Source organism: Cyprinodon variegatus, unplaced genomic scaffold (genome assembly GCF_000732505.1).
Source record: "Cyprinodon variegatus isolate N-32 unplaced genomic scaffold, C_variegatus-1.0 Scaffold268, whole genome shotgun sequence".
NCBI classification, from domain to species: Eukaryota; Metazoa; Chordata; class Actinopteri; order Cyprinodontiformes; family Cyprinodontidae; genus Cyprinodon; species Cyprinodon variegatus.
In genome coordinates, this window is record NW_015150721.1 from 414,242 (window position 1) to 435,729 (window position 21,488).

General features: G+C 36.0%; 1 protein-coding gene across 1 annotated transcript in view; it reads left to right on the forward strand.

Moving 5' to 3' along the window:
* LOC107089843 (sodium/potassium/calcium exchanger 3-like) overlaps window positions 1-21,488 on the forward strand; it is a 58,458-nt gene that overhangs the window by 14,069 nt on the left and 22,901 nt on the right. The window contains exon 3 of the mRNA XM_015382847.1: window positions 3,206-3,310. Coding sequence (XP_015238333.1) covers window positions 3,206-3,310 — 105 coding nt within the window. The remainder of the gene's footprint in view (window positions 1-3,205; window positions 3,311-21,488) is intronic.

Here is a 21,488-nt window from a genome sequence, read left to right on the forward strand (position 1 = left end):
TGGTTGCTTGTCTTGTTTGTCTCTGTTGCGCTGGGATAGACTGGGCGAGAGGCAGGGTACACCCCTCCATGATTTCTAAGTAGAGTGTTCAAATACTTTTTTTCCCTCACTGTATTTATTTGGCATTTTTTAATTGATATTCCCTTTTGGATTAATAAAGTATTATTGAATTGAACTGAATGGTATTGACAATGGTATCGACCATCAAATAATAATTTGGGATTCGAGCTGTGTTTGACGTTTTCATGACAACCCTGCACAACCCACCCCTGTTCCACAGACCCCCTAAGAGGTTTAGCCTCACAGGAAGTGACGTATTTTGCTGTGTTATCCAGACAGGGCTCCACTTTCTCGCTGGTTACCTCAATAGACAGAGGCTCAAACCTCAACAGGGATATCTGACATTTAATGCATTTTAAGGGCTACATTTATGGAGTTTGACAATGCATATTTAAACAATGATTTTATGATAATTAGCGTGGAGATTTTGCCTCCCTAATATTCATTGAGAAAACGCTACTGGCTCTGCATAATATTAATATATACATAGATTAATACATAATTAAATAGGTTCAGTTTTTATTTATATCTAATTATACATGAGACTTCTAGATGATTGTTTGTCATCTTTAATGTTACTATGTAGATATTAAAAAATACTTACTGTGTCTTTGTAGCATGCTTTTAATAAACTAACACTTAAAATTCATGAGAACTTTCCACCTGAGAATATATCGGCACCCACCGTCTGTTTCAGAGGAGAACTTTTTGTTCCAAAGCGGTGAATTATGTCCCCTCTGGAACCACAAATCACTTTGCAGGGTTGACCAATGAGTGGCTGAAGGGTGACCCTGGCCATCCTTTTAGCTACACCGCCAGTTTATCCTGCACCATGTCCAACAACATCTCTTTTAATGACTTCTCAAAAAACGAGATGTCACTGGTTGGAGATCAAAATCATTTGCTTAAAAACACTCAATTTTTAGATGTGTCTTTACATGGATTAGGGACCTTCTGCAAAAACAATCTGTAGGTGTAGAAGCATAGTTTAAGTCCATGTTAGATGAGATACTCATTAGCAGGAGAATTTAACAGATTTTGACATTTGTATGTAGAAACCTGCCTTCTGCAACAGTCTGCAGATCCTTTTTTTGAACAGCATACAAAAAAAAATCCTTTCCATTTAAGCAGCTCCAGCTTATTGTTTTTTATTAGGGCTGTAAAGAGTAAATTTAATATAATAGTTTAGGTTCAGCATGGGCTCCAGCAAAGCAGATTTATAGGGTTTCTGGCTTATTTTACTGCATCACACTAAAAAATATATTCAGTAGTGTTTTATTAATGTGGGGAAATAAAAGCAGGAGTTATTTGCACTCTGCACTGTTATATTACGATGTTCTGTGATGTTGCTTTTTCCACACCTACAGTCTTTATTCAGCTTTTGAAAACAAGATCAGGGTTATTTCCATACAAACTCTACAAGCCTGATTTTATCTCCGGTTGTTCAGGGACCTCTCTCCTATATTTACATTCTGGAGCCTGATCTCTCTCCACACCAACAATCACTGTAAAGGGTTGAACTTAAAAGTCAAAGGTGAAGGTCAAAGAGAAGAATGTATATGATTTTTTTTTTTACTTGTTTTTAGAATAGAATACAATAGAATAGAAAATCCCTTTGGAAAATTGTGGAGTTACATCAGCATCAGAAAGTGAATAAAAATAACAGAATAAGTGAAAGAGTTAAGAAAATAAATAAGTACTGTACTGTACAGTGCTTTTACAATATATAAATGCTCTGTCTCTGGAGAGTAAATAATCAATAAACAGCTGTGGACATTTTTAGAATAATGGATATGTGAAAAAAAACAGCAACACCAGAGATGTCCAAAATGTTATTTAACAAACCAAGAAAGAAACTGCAAAGATAAGATCTTGATACAATACAATCAAGTTTGTGCTTCAGAGGTACAAAATCAAGATAATTTATTTATAGTAGGTTCTCTCTATTGTTCTATTGCTGATTTTTATTTGCTAATAAGGAGAAAGAAAGCTAGGCATTGGTGGTTAAGTCATTTACATCACAAGATGAAAACCACCGTAGTTAAACTGATCCCTGAGGCAAAAACTCTGTTTAGCCTCACTGGCACAATCAAACTACCAGCCTTGGTTATGAAAGGAAATGTAATAAGAAAAACTCATCAAGATATTTCCCTTGAAGCCTTTGCTTTGCTTTAATGATGCCTGAATCTAATAATCTTTTAGCATAAAGGAAAATCTGACTGAACATTCCCAGTGGGACATCTTTAAATAGCTTTCTCGCTAAGCCAGTTACTCGGAAAGCCGACGGTTTACTGTATTTGGAGCCAGAACATTTGTTTTTTACAAACATATGGAATAAGTCATCCACTGTCGCTCCCAAAGAGTCCGTTCATCTCCTCAGTGAGTTCAGATGGTTGGAAAAATGAGCAAACTAAATAAACATGACACTCTCTGCTTGCCTTCATCAGTTTTATCAGATAAGATGCTTTTCTAGGTGACTTTTCCCAGTTAATAGTGTGAAAATTCTGCTGAGCCTTCTGCGGCAAAAACCTATTTGAATTTCATACGAGTTGAGCTCCTCTTGATGCCTCAACATGAAAGCCCTCAGGTCTCATCTCGGCTGCAACCACTGGCCTGGTGAAATGGGCTCATTGAGCTGCGAGGTACAAAGAGACACTACAGTGCCTGGCAATCCCAAAATGCATCAGCCTCAGACACATAGAAAAGCTGCAACATATTAATACAGCCCTGTGTGGTTGAGAGGATGATAAATATCGCTCTATCATGATGACCCTGGTTTGAAGGATCTCTCTGGATGGTGAATCAGGATTTCTGTGAGCTTTATAACACAATTAGGATAGTGAGGTAGGTCTAAATGAGGGGTAGTTTCTTAGATTTCATGTCCCAAAAGCTTTTAGTAACTAAAATACACATGGAAATAAACTACTGATGTGAACTAAAGTTGTTTCTGTTCATGTTATTGTTTAAATGTGGTTACTGATGCCCCTTATGTCCACAAACACTCATCTGAATATCTACTTGTATTATTTAAATGATTTAAACTGTTTTTTAATGGCATCTATAAATGTGCTGTTAAAAGCAATATCTCCAAGCTAAAAAATGCATATGTATTTGCTCTAAAATGACCCCTGCTGTTCTTTCACAGAGTCCTCTGGGCTTCAGCCAGGCGTGAACGGTGAGCTGCTGCGATGGACACGCAGGTTGATGCAGGAGAAGTTAGACAACCAGAGCTTGGATGAGCCCCGAGCAGGTGAGTCACTCTTCTTCACCCGGCTAGATGTCAGAAACCAGCAGACCGAATCCTGCATCGTCTCACCGCGCTGTCAGTGGAGACACGGCCATTTGTTAAATCTTTTCTTAATCAGATAAAGACCAAAAAACGGGGGTTTATGCTTTTAAAGGTCAAAAGACTTAAATGATTAAGCAAATATGTGGAGCTCATTAAAAAAAATAAGATGTTCTCCTAAAACCAAATTAGTCTTTCAGCAACAGGCAGAGTTACCTAACTCACGATCACAACTGTTTGGGTCAGTACTGAACCAATGCTTGTTTATTAATTCAATGGCACTGTACAGTAGGGTCATTTTCCACAGTTTATTTGATTCTATTTATATTTTACAAATCAAAACGACAAACATTTGTCAGAAAAACTATAGAATTTAGAGGAGATCTACAGTTAAATGAAAAAGGTAAAACATCCAATTAAACAATTGGTCCATGTATTGATGTCTGATCTTGTTTTTATTAGCCTATTAAAAAAACAACAGGAATTAGTTGCAGCGAATCAAGATAATGATTTAATTAACAAGCAAAATGTAGTATAAAATCATTTTTTCTATCTGAGGAAAATGCTAGGATATCCTTCCTCTTTGTAGTAAATTTGAACTCCTCTAGACGTTTATCGTTGCCATTATAAAGTCTGAATTTTGTCCCAAAGTGCAATCAGGTGATAAATACTCATATGAGCAGTTTTATTTAAAACACACGCACAATAACTACTCTCCACGCACATTTGAAACCTTTTATGGTCCAGTTTCATTTACTTGAGTTATTGAAATGTCACAAACATTATTACATGCTCCTTCTCTGCTCTCATGGTTTGCTTTTTATTAATGTTGCACGGATGCCATTTTTTGGCCCTGATACCAACAATACTCGATACCTGGCTGTGCAGTATCGGCCAATACCGATACCATCTGTTTGAAATTGATGTGTATGTATATTTATATGAAGAACTGCAAATTACTTGGATGTAAAATAATTTCATCATGGCTTTGTCAGGCTGCTGCCTACCTTTGTGAAGCAGGAAAATCCAGTAGAAGTTTTTATTGCCTACCTGGAATGGGTGACAGTGGTTGAATAAACTTGGAGGTGAAGGCGAATATATAGTCAATACTGCTGTACAGCCTCAACTGCTTAGGAAAGATTTTGAAGAATATATTCTGTTCTCAAATCTAAACATGTCACACAAGCAGGAATCTATAAATGCCATCAGTTGCGACTGGAGCAAGTATAGAAAGCTAAAAGTGCCAAAAAGTGGCAAAATGTATATTTCTAAATCTAAAAATATCAATGTTACCCACAATTGATGTATTCAATAAACATATTTATATTTTATCCAAAATAAATAGGTAATTATATAGTTCTTATTTAATTAATCACCTATTAAATACTCAAAGCTGTCAGCTCACCTGATTGCATTAAAAGCCTGTTTAAATTCCTCACACAGCATCTCAGTGACATAAAGACCTGTGTTTGTCTCAGCCCAGGGTTTTCCAGGATTTCTTTACACACAGAAAGTATTCTATTCTATTCTGTTCTATTCTATTCTATTCAAAGTTGGTATGAGGTTAATTTCTTGGAATATTCAATGTGGTTTATGGCAAGCTCAGATAATATAGTTTTAGACTCCTCTGTCTGAAGATCGTAATTGGACCTTGGATCTACTTTTTGAACATGGCCTTGTGTCATTTTTCATCTAAAGAGGTACCTTTAGTTCTTCACATCACCTTTTTTTTAGTTCTTTCTATCTATGTTGTCATGGTTACCAATGAGAAACACAAAAAAGAGAAGAATCTCACCGAAGCAGAATTTGATGTGTTGGTGAGTGAGGTGCAGAGTCCGAGGTAGCCACAATAATGGTCTGACAAATTAAAGTAAGCGGTGCTCTCAGGTTTATTGGACTGCAGGCATTAGTGGAGTAGCTTAGCACTGTCTGCAAAAAATCTACCTAATCAACCTAATTTTGTAGAATTAATTTGCTTTAGGCAAAGAGTTAGCTAATGTTTGATTATGTTTAACACCTGTGGACTAATTTGTGCTGGTGAGAGGTAGTTGCTAGGAGATCCAGAGTGCTTAACAGCTGTAATTGGACAGGGAGGGTATGGTTCCGGCAGGTTGGTCTCTTCGGTACTAGACATCCTTCAGCACATAGATCCATGAGCTTTGCTCTGCTGTTTTTAAATTGGCTTGAAATCAGTGTGGGACAGAAAATCTTTGTGATCCCTAATAGCCTGTTCTTTCCTAATTTTCTTACTTGCTGAGGAAGAGGATTCAGGTCAACAGATTTAAAACCCTGAACAGAGATTTTTTTCCAGCCATCTTTATTTCCATTTCCACAGCATAGACTGGGACTGATAACCTGCTGAAGTTAACAGCATGAGGATGAACTAGGCGGGGTTTCTACTCTCCTGTATTGTCCAACTCTACCCATATGCAAGATCTTCTATTAGTGCCTATGCATCCATGGAACAGTAATATGCACTAGTGGCACAATAATAATTATAGTTTTACCCCAATTGGTGTAATTTTCTCACACTTTGTCACAATATTTGAGTTAAATCTGTTGTACATGAATAAGGAGGAATGAGGAATGTGAAGGTAAGAAAATGCATGAATATTTAACAGACTTTGAAAATGAAAGGTCTAAAAAGGATCAGGATGCAATACAGCATCCATTCTCCTCCTCACTGGGTCGCTAATTTTCCCAGTCTCTATAACAAGCATATCCTTGGGTCAAGTTTTGCTGGAGGACTGCACATTTTCTTATTTATTTAGATTTTAAAGGTCATGGTCTATGCGTAGAAAGTGACACGCACTAGCTTATGCGTTGTTTCATGCTTATGCCTCTTTTATAAATGAAACTGCTGGTCTTTCGCGATATTCTTAGTGTCAAAATTTTGTTTGGCCTTCGTGTTTTTTTATGTGCAAAAAAATCCTACTATACACCTCTAGTTACGACTGAGCAAGGGCAGACTTTTCTGAGGATAAGGTTATTCACTAGACTTTAGCAAATAAAGTTTTAGGTTTTTGGGAAATTTATTTTTGCTTTCTTTGACAGCTAAACCTTAGTGTGTTGGTAATTAGCTGACTTCAAATTTATTTGAGGCCACTTTAGAGATAGCTATAAGTTAGAAAATATAAGTCCTCCTGGCCAGTAGGTGGCATACTTGCCAATTACTGTTCCTACATTTATTTCTACATTTTGCTAGCCTGTTGCCAGATACATGGGACGTTTTCAATACAAGTGTACTTGTGCATTCTCATGTGCTTGTGTACTTGTGAAACATCATCAGCCTCAGCCCTAGTACTGTTCCAATTCACAAGAACACAAGTCTGAGAACAGACAAACTCCCAGGATGTTGTTCTTGCTCCTCCCTCTTTACCGAGCATGAATCAGTGCAGACTTGTCTGTTCTTGAGATTGACAGCTGCCCCAGCATCCACCGCAGCAGCAGCTTCCAGGGGAGCGCTCAGAGCTCAGAGTACTAAGTTAAAAGTTCTTTTTTCTGTTGCTGTTGTTCTATAAAAGTATGTTTTAAGATCATTTGAGGTGAGAAAATTTAACTTCTAAGGGTCACAATATGGCCAATTTACTGATTTAATTTGTGATTTTACAAAAAGTTTCCGATGTTGAGAAGACCGCGGCAACCAGCGGACCTCCGAGGGTAACGGCAGCCAGGTCTAATCCTAGCCTGTTTGCAGCAGCCCTCTCTCAGCATAGCCGTGTGTGAGGTACCAATGACTCTGATGGTGATTTTTTTGTTTTTATTTGGAAAAATGTTCATTTGATTTGTATTTATCTGACGCTTCTGTTCCAATTGACCCATATTTATGCTGCTTGCTCCCGTCCTCCCTGGGTCCATGCTTTCCTGTGTTTTTCTCAAGAACATACTTGGTGAGGACACAAGTCCGTCCTCACATTCTTGTGAATTGTGAAGCGGCCATGAAATACAGATGGATTAGCTGTGTTTACAGAAAGCTATAAACACAACTGAATTCATTTAAAACTAACTCACTAGCAGGAGAACCTGACAAACATGCAGCAACACACCTGTTACCGGCTGACCTTTGGTTAGCATTAGCAAACATTTAAACTATCTGTCTAGTGACAACCTCCATGTAAAAAGCTGAGTTTTGATGAAAAATTTTAGCTTTGACCTTTAAATCACCCACTAGCTGCTACAGTCTTCTTCCTGTAGGCTTTAATCAATCTCCTAACAGTTAAAAGCACACCAAACTAAATGTAAATGGTTTAAGAAGGGCAGACCTCCTCAAAATATTGAGTTATTAAATTTTAATCTTGTGCAACTGATGTAAATATACCTGTTAGTGCTTTTAATTATTTTAAGAAATACATGTGCTGGTGTCCTTTTTTTTAATGGATTTTTTAAACTCCTATTTTACTTAAATCTTACAGCTTTGGTTAAAATGTATATTGTTTCAAGACTTCACAAAATAAAGGTTAAAGCTGACTGCAAGAAAATGAATTATTTTATAATCTATATTTTATTTTATTTTAAGAATACAAGTATTTAATAATAATATTTTACTTATATTAACAGTTGAACCTCTTAATCCAGCGATGCAAAGACAAAAGCGTTTGTTTGAAAGTTTTGTCCTTAAGAGGCGCACAGACGGAAAGAAGCGAACATTTCAAGACTGATATTTGTCAAACAGTCAAGAGAGACTTTTTGATTGTACATTTTTCAAGGAGAGGTTTTTTTTTTATTCTTTCATATTTGCATATATTTTTACCTATTGAAATATGTTTTTATTAATGCTAATTAAATGTAAATTAAAACACATCTAAAGAGTTTAAGTATTATTACAACTCCTTTAAAGTATTTGTATGTTATAATTTGAATGCCAGTAACACACACATGCAGCCATATAGAATAGAAATATCCTTTATTACAAAAAGGAAACTCAGATGTGCCAGGAGAAAAGTGGACAATTTAAAAAGCATATAGTTAGACAAAAAGATAGAGAATTTAAAAGCAAAAAATGAGGAAAAGTAAGTAGTAAAGTTGTCAACAAATTCAAAGCATAAGAAAAATACATTTTTTGTCAGTTTAACTTAAGACTGATAAATCATTGTAATATCAGTAATTTAAAGCTAATTTTCCTGGTTCCTTTATATTTCTGTTTTATTCCTGATTTAATCTGAAGTAATATTTAAAAAAAAAAATCTTCAACACTTCCATTTATGATGTTGAAATAGAGAGAGGACGTCTAAGGGCATAAATCTGGTGAAGGATACCAGAACATTTCTACTTTATTTAAATTGTCCAGACACTTAATGAAAAGCAGCCTCCCTCATGTATGAAATGAAGAAAGAGAAGGAAACGTGACAAGGTAACAAAATCTTTGGGGTGCAATACGTCTCTAGAAATAACATTTTAGCCCATTTTTCTTTGCAAAAGTACTAAAGGAATTTTAAAGTATAGCCAAAAGCCTTTATTTTATTAAGATACATACTTTAATGATCTCATTCCAATTGAACTTTAATATATAATTCTCAAACTTAGGTCTGTCCTGATAGCAAATTTTGCTGGATCGAAATTATAGCGATAAACAATAATATTGTCATCCGGTTTGCATCTACACTGCTCCAGCTCGGCTGCTATGGTATTCGGCTATTGAACGAATTCCAACCGTTTCTCTAAATCTACTGTTGCCAACTCTTCAGCAAGGAAAGTCACCATCGACTGACCTAAAAATTGCTAGAAGTCGCTAAATGACGCCGTCACATACTTTGCATATTTGGTAATTCTTTGAATCAGCTGTAAGAGAGAGAAAAATCAACATAGGTAAAAAAAGAAAGTGATTAGAATACTGCAAATCCTTTGAAGATTATTTATAAAATAATTTCTAGTACTCAGTAGTGTCATTTTAACTTGAACTAAAGCTTTATAAATCAATCCTGTTTTATCAAATTCAACATAGTTCAAAGACATTTACTAAATATATTTACATCCTGCTTTATAAATTTGAGGGGATCAGTTGAAGTTTTGCATATGTGTGACTACTTTTCGATGGAGAACCAGGAGAGTCGCTCTCCTCTCGCTCTCTGATGGTGAAACTGGAATACAGCGTCTGCATCTGACTTGCATTCAGTGTTTTTGAGGAGGAAGGGTCTTGCTCACTAACAGCCCAGCTGAAAATGGTAAACTCAGAGCAATTGGTGCTTTTTAAGTTGTCACCAAAGTGTTTAAAAAGACAATAAATAATCGCTAGATTAGTCACTAGCCGTGTTTTCCAAAAGAGTCCTTAGAAGGATCTGAAAAGATGTGAAATATAGTGACAAAGTCACTAAGGTGGGAACAATGTCCAGATCTCAACAAGCTCTCATGAGCTCTCATCGTTCACTTTCTATGCTAAGGAAACAATAAGGGGAACGATGAGAGGAGACCACTCCTACGGAGTGAAACCTTTCATCATCTAGGTAGAAATAGAAGAAAAGCAACAAAACATGCAAATATAATTTATAAAAATAATTTCAATTAATGTAATATTGTGATTAATGATAAACTCTTATCACACAATGAAATGGTTCATTGTTTATTGTGACCGACTATTTTCAACCAGTATAAAAATTTGAAACCTATGAACAAAAATAAATAGAAATATTCTGAATTTTCCTTCCACAGGGTAACCCTTTTAACAATGGAGCGTTATTTTTTAAAATCTCCTTCAATCTCCTCCAATGTCTATTCCTGCAAATACACCCAAGACAGGTTTTATTATCCTATTTTCCTGATTCTGACTGTGGCACGGTGCTAAGCTGAGCATCAGATAGGAATAAGCAGCAGAGGAAAATAAGTGTTGCCCTGTTGTGCAGTTGGCATTGTCTTCTGCATCTAATTCTAATTAACTAAATGGGAAAATAGTGATTCTTTTTTAAAAAGTCAAAAAGGAGATTCATAACTTCATTGTTAGGTTAGTTGGGTTTCATCATATTAAACAGATCCTAAAGGGAATTAAGTAAGGAATTAATACTTTTTCTTTTAACATTATTTTTCATGATCTAGTGACCTTTATTTTATTATTTTAAAGGTCGGCAGACAGAAAATGGAATTAAAGTAAGGAGGTAGACAAAGCAAAGGTCAAAATACTTGAACTCGATCCTGCAACGGCTCAATCAAGGACCAAAGCCTCCCCCTGACCAAGGGTCTAATGCCGAACTTTTGCACCACCGCCATGTCCCAACAATAATTAAAGTTATGCCCAAAATAATTTATAACACCAGAGGATCTATATTAATGTGGTTTTAATTTAATCAAGATATTGGTGAAACATACCTAACTTAGCATGACCTTGCATTATCATTTCTTCGCCATCAGTCCAGAGTCATTCAGATTAGAACAGGGGTGACTCAAGGATCAGAGGTTTAGAGGTGTCTACAGAGAGCTGTCTGGTCAGGCAAGTTTAATTTCACTGTTTTCTACACACATTTTTTAAACTTGTTCAGGGCGTTTTGATGAGGGACTCGATCGTTCACTAATGCATTGCATCTGAGACGTGTGCCAAAAACCCGACAAGCAAAGCAAAAAAGCAGCATTTTTTAGAAGAATATTCAAATCAATTAAAGCTTTTAAATCAACTAATTTCATGGAACCCTTTAAATCAATTTTCATTAAATCAGTTTTCTCTTTTGTTTGTCAAAATTACTTACATGATTTATGTAGAATAATGAATGAAAAACTTTTCTTTGCCAGTTTAAAAACTGCTGCTTGTCTGTTTGTTTTCTTACCTGGTTTTTCCTGAACTTTTACTTTTCAACTTTCTTTTGTTTTGTTTGTTTTTATTGTAAAAAGCACATACAGTATTAAAAAAACAACTCATATTTAAGGGGTGCTTTGACTCAAATTAGGGTTGCTTCAGCACCCCCAAAAATAGGCTAAAATGCCTATGGATTAGAATAAAGTATTTTTTGTCACTGTAACAATTAAATAATCTAACAAAATTTGGGCACCAATGCCTGGTTAAGTCATGTTGGTTGTGCAGCTTCTTTTACATGTCAGTCGGTTGCAAGTGTTACACAAGCTGACTGAATTTTCTTTTAGTAAAGGTACATGAGTCTTTCTTCTGCTGCACACACACTCTGTTTGGCACACATTTTAAGATGCTGTATTCAAATTAAATCTTGAAAATGTGAACGAGCTGGGGGAATTACTGTCTTAGTCTCTTTTCCAACTGATTCTAAAAGCTGGGCGGTGAATCTTGATAAATGGAGTAGCTCCTTCCTGCTGCAAGTCTTTTTTAGCTTCTAAAAGAATTTTTTTCCTCATAGTCTTTCATGTTTTTACATGCCTCCTTCTTCACATCAACTCTGACTAGTTCTCCAAGAACCTCTACCTTACTAATAACAGTAAGAGAGACTGAATATTCAACAAACAGAAATGTTAAAAGAAAACTGTCATTAAAAATAGGCTATGTCTCTGTGACATGCTGTCAGGGTATTTGGCACTTGTCTGTGCAATGTCCTTTGTGTTTTTGTCTTCTTGGACCGGCTGTACTGAAACTGAATTTACCTTCATGGGTTAATAAAGTGGGCTAGACAGTAGCGTGGTGGGTAGCCCTTCTGCCTTGCAGCAAGAGGGTTCTGGGGTTGATTCCCGGGATCTTTCTGCATGGAGTTTGCATGTTCTCCGTGAGCGTGTGTGGGTTCCCTCTGGGTACTCCGGCTTCCTTCCACAGTCCAAAAACATGAAATTTGTTTCTCTAAATTCTCCTTAGGTGGGAATGTGTGCATGGATGGTTGTTTGTGCTGTTGCTATGCGATAAACTGGCGACCTGAGAGGGGTATGCCTCTCACCCTTTGACAGCTGGAGATTGGCACCAGGACCCCTCGCAAAGGAAAATGGACAGTTGTGGATTAATAAAGTATTGAATTAAATTGAACTTTGTTTCAATAAAGTGGTTGCTAACTGTGATGTAGCTCTCTGTTTTTAGTATTATCCTCTTTTTGCTGTTAGCCACGCCTTTAAAAAAGTGGTTCTTGTTGCTTTCAGAGGAATGTTGAAACTTGACTCCATGAAGCGCATCAATACACAAAAACCCTCCCCTCAACTTTATTGCATGTCTTTTTCTATCAAGTCACACGTTTTGCATAATGCCTTCCTCTTTTCTATCATCACATCCTCACCCTCTGAGCACAGAGTGTTACGCTGCCCCACCATGCAGCACAGCTAAATGGACACTATTTAGATGATGACTTAAGGAGTTGAGTTGATCTAATCCAAAAAATATTAATCTACTAAACCATTAATCAACAGTTGATTATTTGTTTACTAGGGGTGGAACGGTTCACAAAATCCACGGTTCGGTTCACGGTTTTGTGGTCACGGTTTTCGGTTTGGTTCGGTATATGTTATAGCATAAACAAAACGTGTTGCACAATGCTTGACACTGTTGCACTTTTATCCACAACTTTCTTTCCGCCGTCATCGTAGGTCACTCTAAATGCAAAGCGGTCCCATACAGCAGACCTATAAAGTGCTGCTGGCGCTTCTTCCAAACTCGCCATACCCACACAATTCTCCACAACAACTGATTTTTTTCTGCTACACCCGGCTACGCTGCTTCAGTTCTTATTCTTGTTTACTACTGGTGGTTGGCTTTGGTCGCAGTACCGCCACCTTCTGCTCTGGAGTGTAAACGCTTCGCCTATGAGAAAAAGGAGCAGCGCATGAACCGAACGCAACACACGCGAACCGAACCGAGACAGTCGAACCAAACGGTTCGGACGGCTTTCATAAACCGTTCCATCCCTATTGTTTACATCTCTATGCAGAACAAAGAAACTTACTTCCAGCAAGCAATTTCTTTTAAACTAACTGTGTCACTGCAAAGAAGATCTTACTAATGTTTACATTTTAAAAATAAATCTCCTAAAAACTCCATACTGTACACTGCGCCTTGCTCACTACGCTGTCATTGATATCAAACCTTGGAACATATTAGCTATAAAGACTTTTCATCATGGTTGACCCAAAAGAGAAAAAAAAAAACAATTTGACACCGCGTGAGGAGAAGAACAACTTCTAAATTATATTTTCTAGTATTAAATATCTGAACGGACTGCGTGAGCACATGGATTATTGGATTTAGAGATCAACTGTTTTTAGAGTGTTTTGATCACAGTCTAACTGCTTCTCAATATGTGCCGCCAATTTTTTGTGGGCAAATTCTTTAATCCAATATTGCTTATTTCCCCCTCTGTTTACGTAATGGAAATGACAACAAATGTTACACAAGTTTCAAATTAAACAAAAAAAAAACAAAACCATTTATTTACGAGTCAAAGAAGAAATTAACAATAGAAAAGTAATGGGAATGGCAATTAATTCACTTCAAATGATCTAAATACATGGCTGCTTAATGTGCAAATGAATCCGCAAATCCATATTTGTGTTTGGTACCGATACAGATTCAGGAATAAAAAAGGCCAACATTGGCCATAAATATATGTCTTTATGACAGATGTATTGGTCTAACTATAATTGGATGTTAAAAAAAAAAAGTTCCAACACATAAAAATAACTGTAAGTCCAATCAGGAAGTTAAATCAAGAAAAATATTATCTTTTGCAATTTTAAGAATAATGTAAGGCAGCTTATAAAACATCTTCATGTTCAATCTTTTAATGTTCTTGTGTGAAGTTGGGTTGTGAAACAGAGAGTTGATCTTGAGCAGTACAGGACTATAGGCCGACTTAAAGGGGTTTATTTATTAAAAAAACATGTAGTACAGTCAGAAGACACACTCTTTAAAGGTGATAGACAGTGTAAAATATTCTTCCAGTAAAGTTTTTGCAATAAAATGACACCAATAATATACATGTTTCTATTTGTGTTTGACAAAAGGTAAGGGTGTTTGTCCAGAGTTTAAAAGAAGTGTATTACGTAGAAAGGTTTGAAAAGAAAAAGAAAGAATCGAGGCAGAAATCTGTGTGTATTTTCTGTATGTCATCTGAAAGATCATAAAGTACTTGTTTGTTACAGTGTCTTGATTGTGAAAATACTCCATGGCACAAAAAAAAACCCACATAAAAGGCGGCTTGGTTGATTGAAAGTCTGAATTCTTTCTCAGGTAATCTGATTTTTCAGATGCACGGTTACTTTGTTTTTCTCGCAGAGCCCTGGAGCTGTTCATAAAGCTAGGAGGGATTCAAATTGCTCCTCATAAAATCATTACTGAGTCAGGCAACCGTAAGTGACCTATGTTCCTGTGGTTCCCAGGCTTATTATGTACCCAGGCTGACATGAGCCACATTTATCACAGCCTACATTAGAAATTGAAATAGAAAAACTACATTTCAAACAGTAGATAAGAAACTAATACTACAGCATAATAACTTCTGTTAAAGTACTGTCCAAATAAAATTTTGCATCTATAATATTTGGAGTTGCTTTATCTTTTTGCTAATATTTGCCTGTCAGTCAAAAGGCTGCTGTGAATGCAACACACCCTGGCATTGTTGAAACCTGACTCTACACTGTAAGCTGGGAATACTCTTCTTGAAATTTATGCAAATTAGGTTGGGCTAAAAATAATCAGTGGAAATGGTTTGACTGGATCTCACTTCATCTAAATCCCACTGCCTGGTGGGAGGGGGGGTGTGAAACCTGAGAGAATATGTGCACAGTAAATAAAGTCAAGCTGCGTCATGGCAGATTTGAGAGAAACATTTTCTTTCGTGACCACATGTGTATGCATGTTTGCATAATATACAAAAAACATAAGAAAATGCTGCAGCAGTGTTAAATAGCCCCCTTTTTATTCATATATAATTTTATAATGTTGATTGGATTATATTATCTATTTATCTTTGTCCAGTTGAAGCTCAAATCCAAAATATTTCCTGAAACTTTTTTTTTTTGTTCTTGTTTTTCTAACTTCCCCTTCCTATGGTCTCGAAACACCTACAGTTTTACCTTTTTCAGCTTAAATATGTCATTTAGTTCCATATGTCACTCATCATTGAAAGACTTGTAGGTATATTATAAATGTTATATATAAAAAAATATGATTTAACTTTTTTCGTCATTCACACAAATATGAAATGCTGCATAAAAACAAGAATTTCCCCCTGCCTAAATCCTGCTAATTCCTAGCAATTACTGGCTCTTCAAATTTTTGCATGTTTGCACCCCCTTTGTGTCGGTAGGTCTGTCCCTATTGGATGCCCTAAACCCTTTCTGAAAGCAAGATGACTAATATAATGATGTATAATTAATAGCAGCAATGAATAGAGTATTGGCCTGGGTGTTGCAATACCATACTTGTCACTATACTTTGGTTGCAATGCGTATTATCACAATATTGCAATATCACTATATTCCATATTTTTATCATTTGTCAAAATGAAATGTATAGATTATTAAGAACAAAGTTATGTATATGTTTATCACAATCCATGTGGGGTTTAAGTCAGGCCACGTCTTCCACTGTGACTGCCTCAACTACAGAAATATTGCTTCAGCGCATAGCAAAAGGTCTCCATGGCGCTATCTACCAGAGTAGTGCAGAGCTAGCACATTTTCCCTCATTTTATATATATATATATATATATATATATATATATATATATATATATATATATATATATATATATATATTGGTATTAGGAAATGAAAGATCGACATTATTAGGGGCAGTAAATGGTGTTCATTTCATATAGCCTATACGCCATGTGTTTTATTAATGCAGTGCTAACAAACTAATCTAAAAGATGGACATGAGTAGATGAGGTCAATGTTTACATTTAAACTACCCACTATAGATTTTTATTATTGGTTAACATCATAACCCTTAGCTTAGTCAACACTGGTTGCAAAACAAAACAATTTACTCAAGCAAACTTTTTTAACCAAAAAAATTCTGAACTGAACTGATCTTTTTTATTAATCATTATTAATTTATTTATTTTTTGTTGGATAAAATCTATTTAAGTTCCCTAAACATAAATAAATGACAAGACTCTTCACATTAGATTTTAGGGCCTTAAAAAAAATACATTTTGTGAACTATTATGATATTTTATACTATGATATATTGGTTTTGATTCAAAATACGGCGGAATTGAACTTAAATGAACAAAATATTTACGGGTAAACATCCATATCATCGTCTTACTTTTTATAACACTGCAGACTCACTTACAGAACATGACTCAAACGCGGCTTATGTGTGTTTTCACGAATATGGAAATTTACACACCAGTTGTTGAAAAGTACGTGGGTTCCTGACCAGAGAAGAGCTTCCGCTATATGTGATAGTAATGAAATCAGTGATATAAGAATAAATAATAATAATAATTGAACTTTATTGATCTCACATTGGAGAAATTCACCTCTGCATTTAACCCATCCCCTTGGGGAGCAGTGAGCTGCCATTGTATGGCGCCCAGGGAGCAGTGTGGGGTTAAGGGTCTTGCTCAGAGACCCAGAGTGGCAGTCTGTGGGAGTGGGGCTCAAACTCAGAACCTCAGGATTCCAAGCTCTATGCCCTAACCACTAGGCCGCTACTACCCAATATATTGGTAAATTATGAAATTACCAGTAATAGATACCATGTTTTGATCACCTAAAAGTTTATGTCTTTTTATGTTTATGTCAACTGATTCAAAATTGTATATTTTGGTTTGTCACACCTAGAAAGAACTTCTGAATAAACTACTTTAGGTTTTCTATATGATTTTGTAGAAAAAGCGCAAAGTACAAGGCAAACTTTACAATGCAAGAAAAACTGTGACACCAGATATTGTTTTCCTGTTTCTTCCTTTAACGGAGCGTATTTAAATTAAAATTAGACCCTCAATTAATCGAAGTGTAGTTTATGTATATTTCCATATTACTGGTCTAGTGTAAATAATTTAACTGTTTAAAATGAAATGCTGTCTCACACATAACCTATGTGCAGCACGTGTACCGTGTACTGTACTTGAGCACCGTATTTCCTCCTCTAAACCACCAGCTGGTTTGCAGTGCACAGCCCAAACGCCTGTTATTCAGCTGCTCTGTACCATCTGCAGCATAGCAACAACCAGATCCCCTGAGGTTACTCATATCTGTATAGTCATAAAAATCGCTAAATGTCTTCTTAGTTACTGTATAAATCGTATTGTGACACGTTTTGTGATACACATCATGTCACCAAATTCTTGCCAATTCACACTCCTAATAGAGTCAGTTCTAAGTAAGGCTATGTGGCTATATGTATTACCCCCCTGCAAGCATATATACATGTTTGGCTCCAGGGTGTCATTGTTTTAATTTTTATTGCTTTGAAACCTTTTTTGTTCGAAGTCGATTGATGCACAACACTACAGCTGTTTGGAACAGTGCATATGCAAATCTGCTTGCTAGCTGCGACTCTCTCCTCCCACATTAAGGTCGTTACTGCCACCTACATAGCTGGAGTAAGAAACTTTGTCTGTTGCTCTTGCTAAAGATAAAATCAGTTTACCTTTAACCAGTTAACCCTGTAATGCCAAATGTTTCATATTTGATACATACGGTTTCTGAAATGTTTTGCATCTGACACCTTTTGGATAATTTAATGGTAAAAACTTTGCTCAAAATCCTATTGTACACCATCAGATATACCTGATAACAGAGGGCAGAAGACTACACAAAAAATTATCTTGACTTATCGCATAGTAATAAATTAATAATATCAAAAATGTATTTCTGTTTTTTCTTTTTACATATTTTGTTAAAAGGCCAAATAAGGAATTCAAACCAAAAAAAAGTAATTTTCTGTTTTGTTTTATTCTTGGATCGGGCTTTAAAGGGTTAAATGCACTTCTTCTGCATTAATAAAGAATAAAAAATAAATAAATAAATAAAAAGGAGGAAAATATTACGGATGGGGAAACCTGACCGGTGTTTTGTGGAAAATTATTCAAATATGACAAAAGAGCTACTGTAAATCAAATTCATAAAGTTGAACAGTTTTCTATCTTTATACGTCATCACAAATGCTACTGTTTTTTTGGAAGATTTATTTTGAATACAAATAACAATCTGTTTTCTGCTCTGCTGTTTGCAGCAGTGAGTCAAACTTTTCTATCAACTACAGTAAAAGTTTTTGTCACATCCAGACTTTTTAAATTAATGCTTACATGCCTGTATGGGTAGAGATAGGAAAAAATAAGCCATAGAGCATTTATATGCAACGTTTCTAAAAAGAGAAGAATTTGGTTCTCTGTATAAACTTTGTTGGGTTGTTAGAACTCACACCTCTGCAGTTACATATAAACATTATTGCATTTAGGCATGTGGACTTCGTCCCGTTCATGCTGTTTGGAAACAAGTTGGAGGTTAAAAAACTCATAAAAAAGAAATAAAACAACATAAAGAAATGCAGAATATTGAATAAATGCTCTCCAACTGTTCTGGTTCTGGTTTTGTTCTAAACGAACAAAAATTGTTAAAAGGAAATAAGCGCAATAATCTTAAGTGGGGGAGGGGAGCATAGTCTCCCACATTTTAAAAACCCTGCTGTACAGGATGTATATTCATTAAGTCCTCTTTAGCTGCCTCATCAAAATTCATGAGCCCACCTTTATCAGTAGAAAAGAAAAATGAATGTTAATATGTTTGTGCATTCTGCAAAAAATATGTTACAGTTGCATTAGAGTTGAGCTGCAGCTATTATGATAATCAGGTATTCTTTTAGTTACTCTCATGGTTAATCCATTAAATGGATTAAAACGCTGGATTTTTCTGCAAGTCTATATTCAGGTTTGTTAATAGTATATAAACAGATAATTTCATTTGGTAACCTATGAGTTATAAGTATGCAAAAAATTAGTAAACAAAAAAGATATTTTAAAAAGGTAACAGTTTTTAGTGCAACATGTCTGTGATTTCCATCATTATTTTGTAACAACAAAATATTAGGAATTTTACTTTAAAGGTTTTAAAGTGATGAGCTCTGTATCAATGATATTTTAATTTAAACAGAATTTATTTTTCCAAAGGAACAAAATACATTATTTTTTTGAAAACTTAACTTATGAAAAGACCTAAAACCTTCTGAGAAGTATCTCATATGACTCAATTGAACATTTCTTATTTTATTCTTTGTATTTAATTTAATGTTATTCTGCTTGTCTTTGGAAATATAAATCAGAGACTGTTTACTTTTTTATTATTATTTTAGATATTTTTGCAATGGTTGGCTTATGAGATGTAAAAGTGCAACTTTGTTATAAAGCTTCAATAAAAAAATAAATTAAAAAAAAACTATGTAGCAAAGGACACGCCTGCACCAAAGAGGTTCTGACATCAACTGGTGAAAACTTGAGCATTTTCTTGTTTAATTATTATTGATACAGGTATTTGAAATATATTTTAATATCAAAAAGTGTAATATTATTTAAATAATGAAACATCCTTGTAGTATATGTACATGTGAAGTTACCAGCTTGTTCTTTCTGATGCACAGATTAACAAAAAATATTAACAAATCAGAACCAGAACCAAATTCCTCTTACTGCTCTGTGGGATGGAAGGTTCTGGTATGTAGTAGAAGGTTTGGGGTGCATCCTGCTTTTTAAGTTACTTTTATTTAGCATTTTTATCCCCCAAATCTTTCAACTGCAGTTTTCATTTATTTAAAATTTTTGTGAGTGGGTTGTTCTTGTGTTTGTCTAGTTGATGACTAGGTTTCTAGATAATTTCAAGGGAAGCGTCCAGGTCAGCATCCGAAACAGATGTCTGAGTCATCTCAGCTCAAGAAAGCAAAGTGAGGCCTGGGGTTGGGGTTCGTTGGTGAGGCCTGGGGTTGGGGTTCCACCTTGTGTGACCTGGCAGGGGTTATACCAAACAAATGATGTGAGGCCGTCCACCAGTGGGTTGGGAACCATGTGGGAGTGGTGTGAAAACTGCCTCTGACCACTGAGCAGAGGGCTTAAACCAGATGTGAAAAAATTTAAACTTGTAACACAATAGATTATTTCAGGATACCCATTTCTTGTAGCAGGACTCCTCTTAAGGCTGATGTACAGTAAAACCTGAACTCCTTGTAGAATGCTGTGAGGAGTAATAATAATACAATATATTCAAAACTGTTTCATCATTTTATCATCAAGTATGCACTCCAAAAATCCCACTTCCCATGCACTGAAATGCACTTCCTCTGTCCTCAGCAGGTCTACCTCTGAGATTATATAAGAGGTGTTTTACCCCGACCCATGAAAAAAGGATGAGAACCACTTCATGTCTCCAGTTTTGCCCTGTGCACCCATTTACATTCTACATCCTTATAACACACTTAAACCTTATTGAGTTGCTGGCTGCCAGTAGATCTGCCTCATTATCTCCTACAAAGACACAGTCGTCGATACTTCATCAAGGGAATACACAGGAGACAAGGAAGTGAACAAAAGGCTGGACAGGTACTACGAGATGGCGCGGCGAGCATGGCTCCAGCCTCAGGTTCCTCACCAGGCCATCTGACAGTGATTGTGTAATCTGTGGTGTGATTAAAAAGCCCACCCGGACCTCTGGGGATATTATCCAGGGGATTGCTCTGCAACGTCCAGCCACAGACTCTCTTTCTCTCTATTTATCTCTCCGCTGCTGAACAGGATGGAGACGGTGCGATCCGGCTCCGGCTGACAAGTCTCCCAGACCGCTGTTACTAGGCAACTGAATGCTAAATTTTGAAACCCAGACAATTCTGTCTTTCAAGCATTAAAAGTGCAGAGAGAGAAGAACCAAAAATAGACCAGCGGTTTTGGGGTGGGGGGGGTCAAGAATCTAAAGGATGTAAATGAACTAAATAGTTTGCAGTGTGTGTTGTTGTTGAGATTTGTTATGTTGTTTATTTTGGCAAGAGACAGTCGGCTGGGAATAGTATTTTTCCACTGCCATGTTTTAGGGGAATTTTGGGAGAAAGTGTTGAGAAACTGGCAGACAGATTGCCCTCAAACCGTCTTTAGGTTTCCTTCATCAGGACAGTTTTGTAGGTGTTAATTAATCTGATTCATGGATTGGCTTTTAGATTTAAAGGGTTTGCAATCATGTTTTATTGAACTGATTCTGTTTTGGCTGTGTTTTTTTTCTGTGTCTGATGGTAAAGATCTACCTCTGATCTTATTTTATTCTCTTCTGTCACAGCAGAGTACACAAT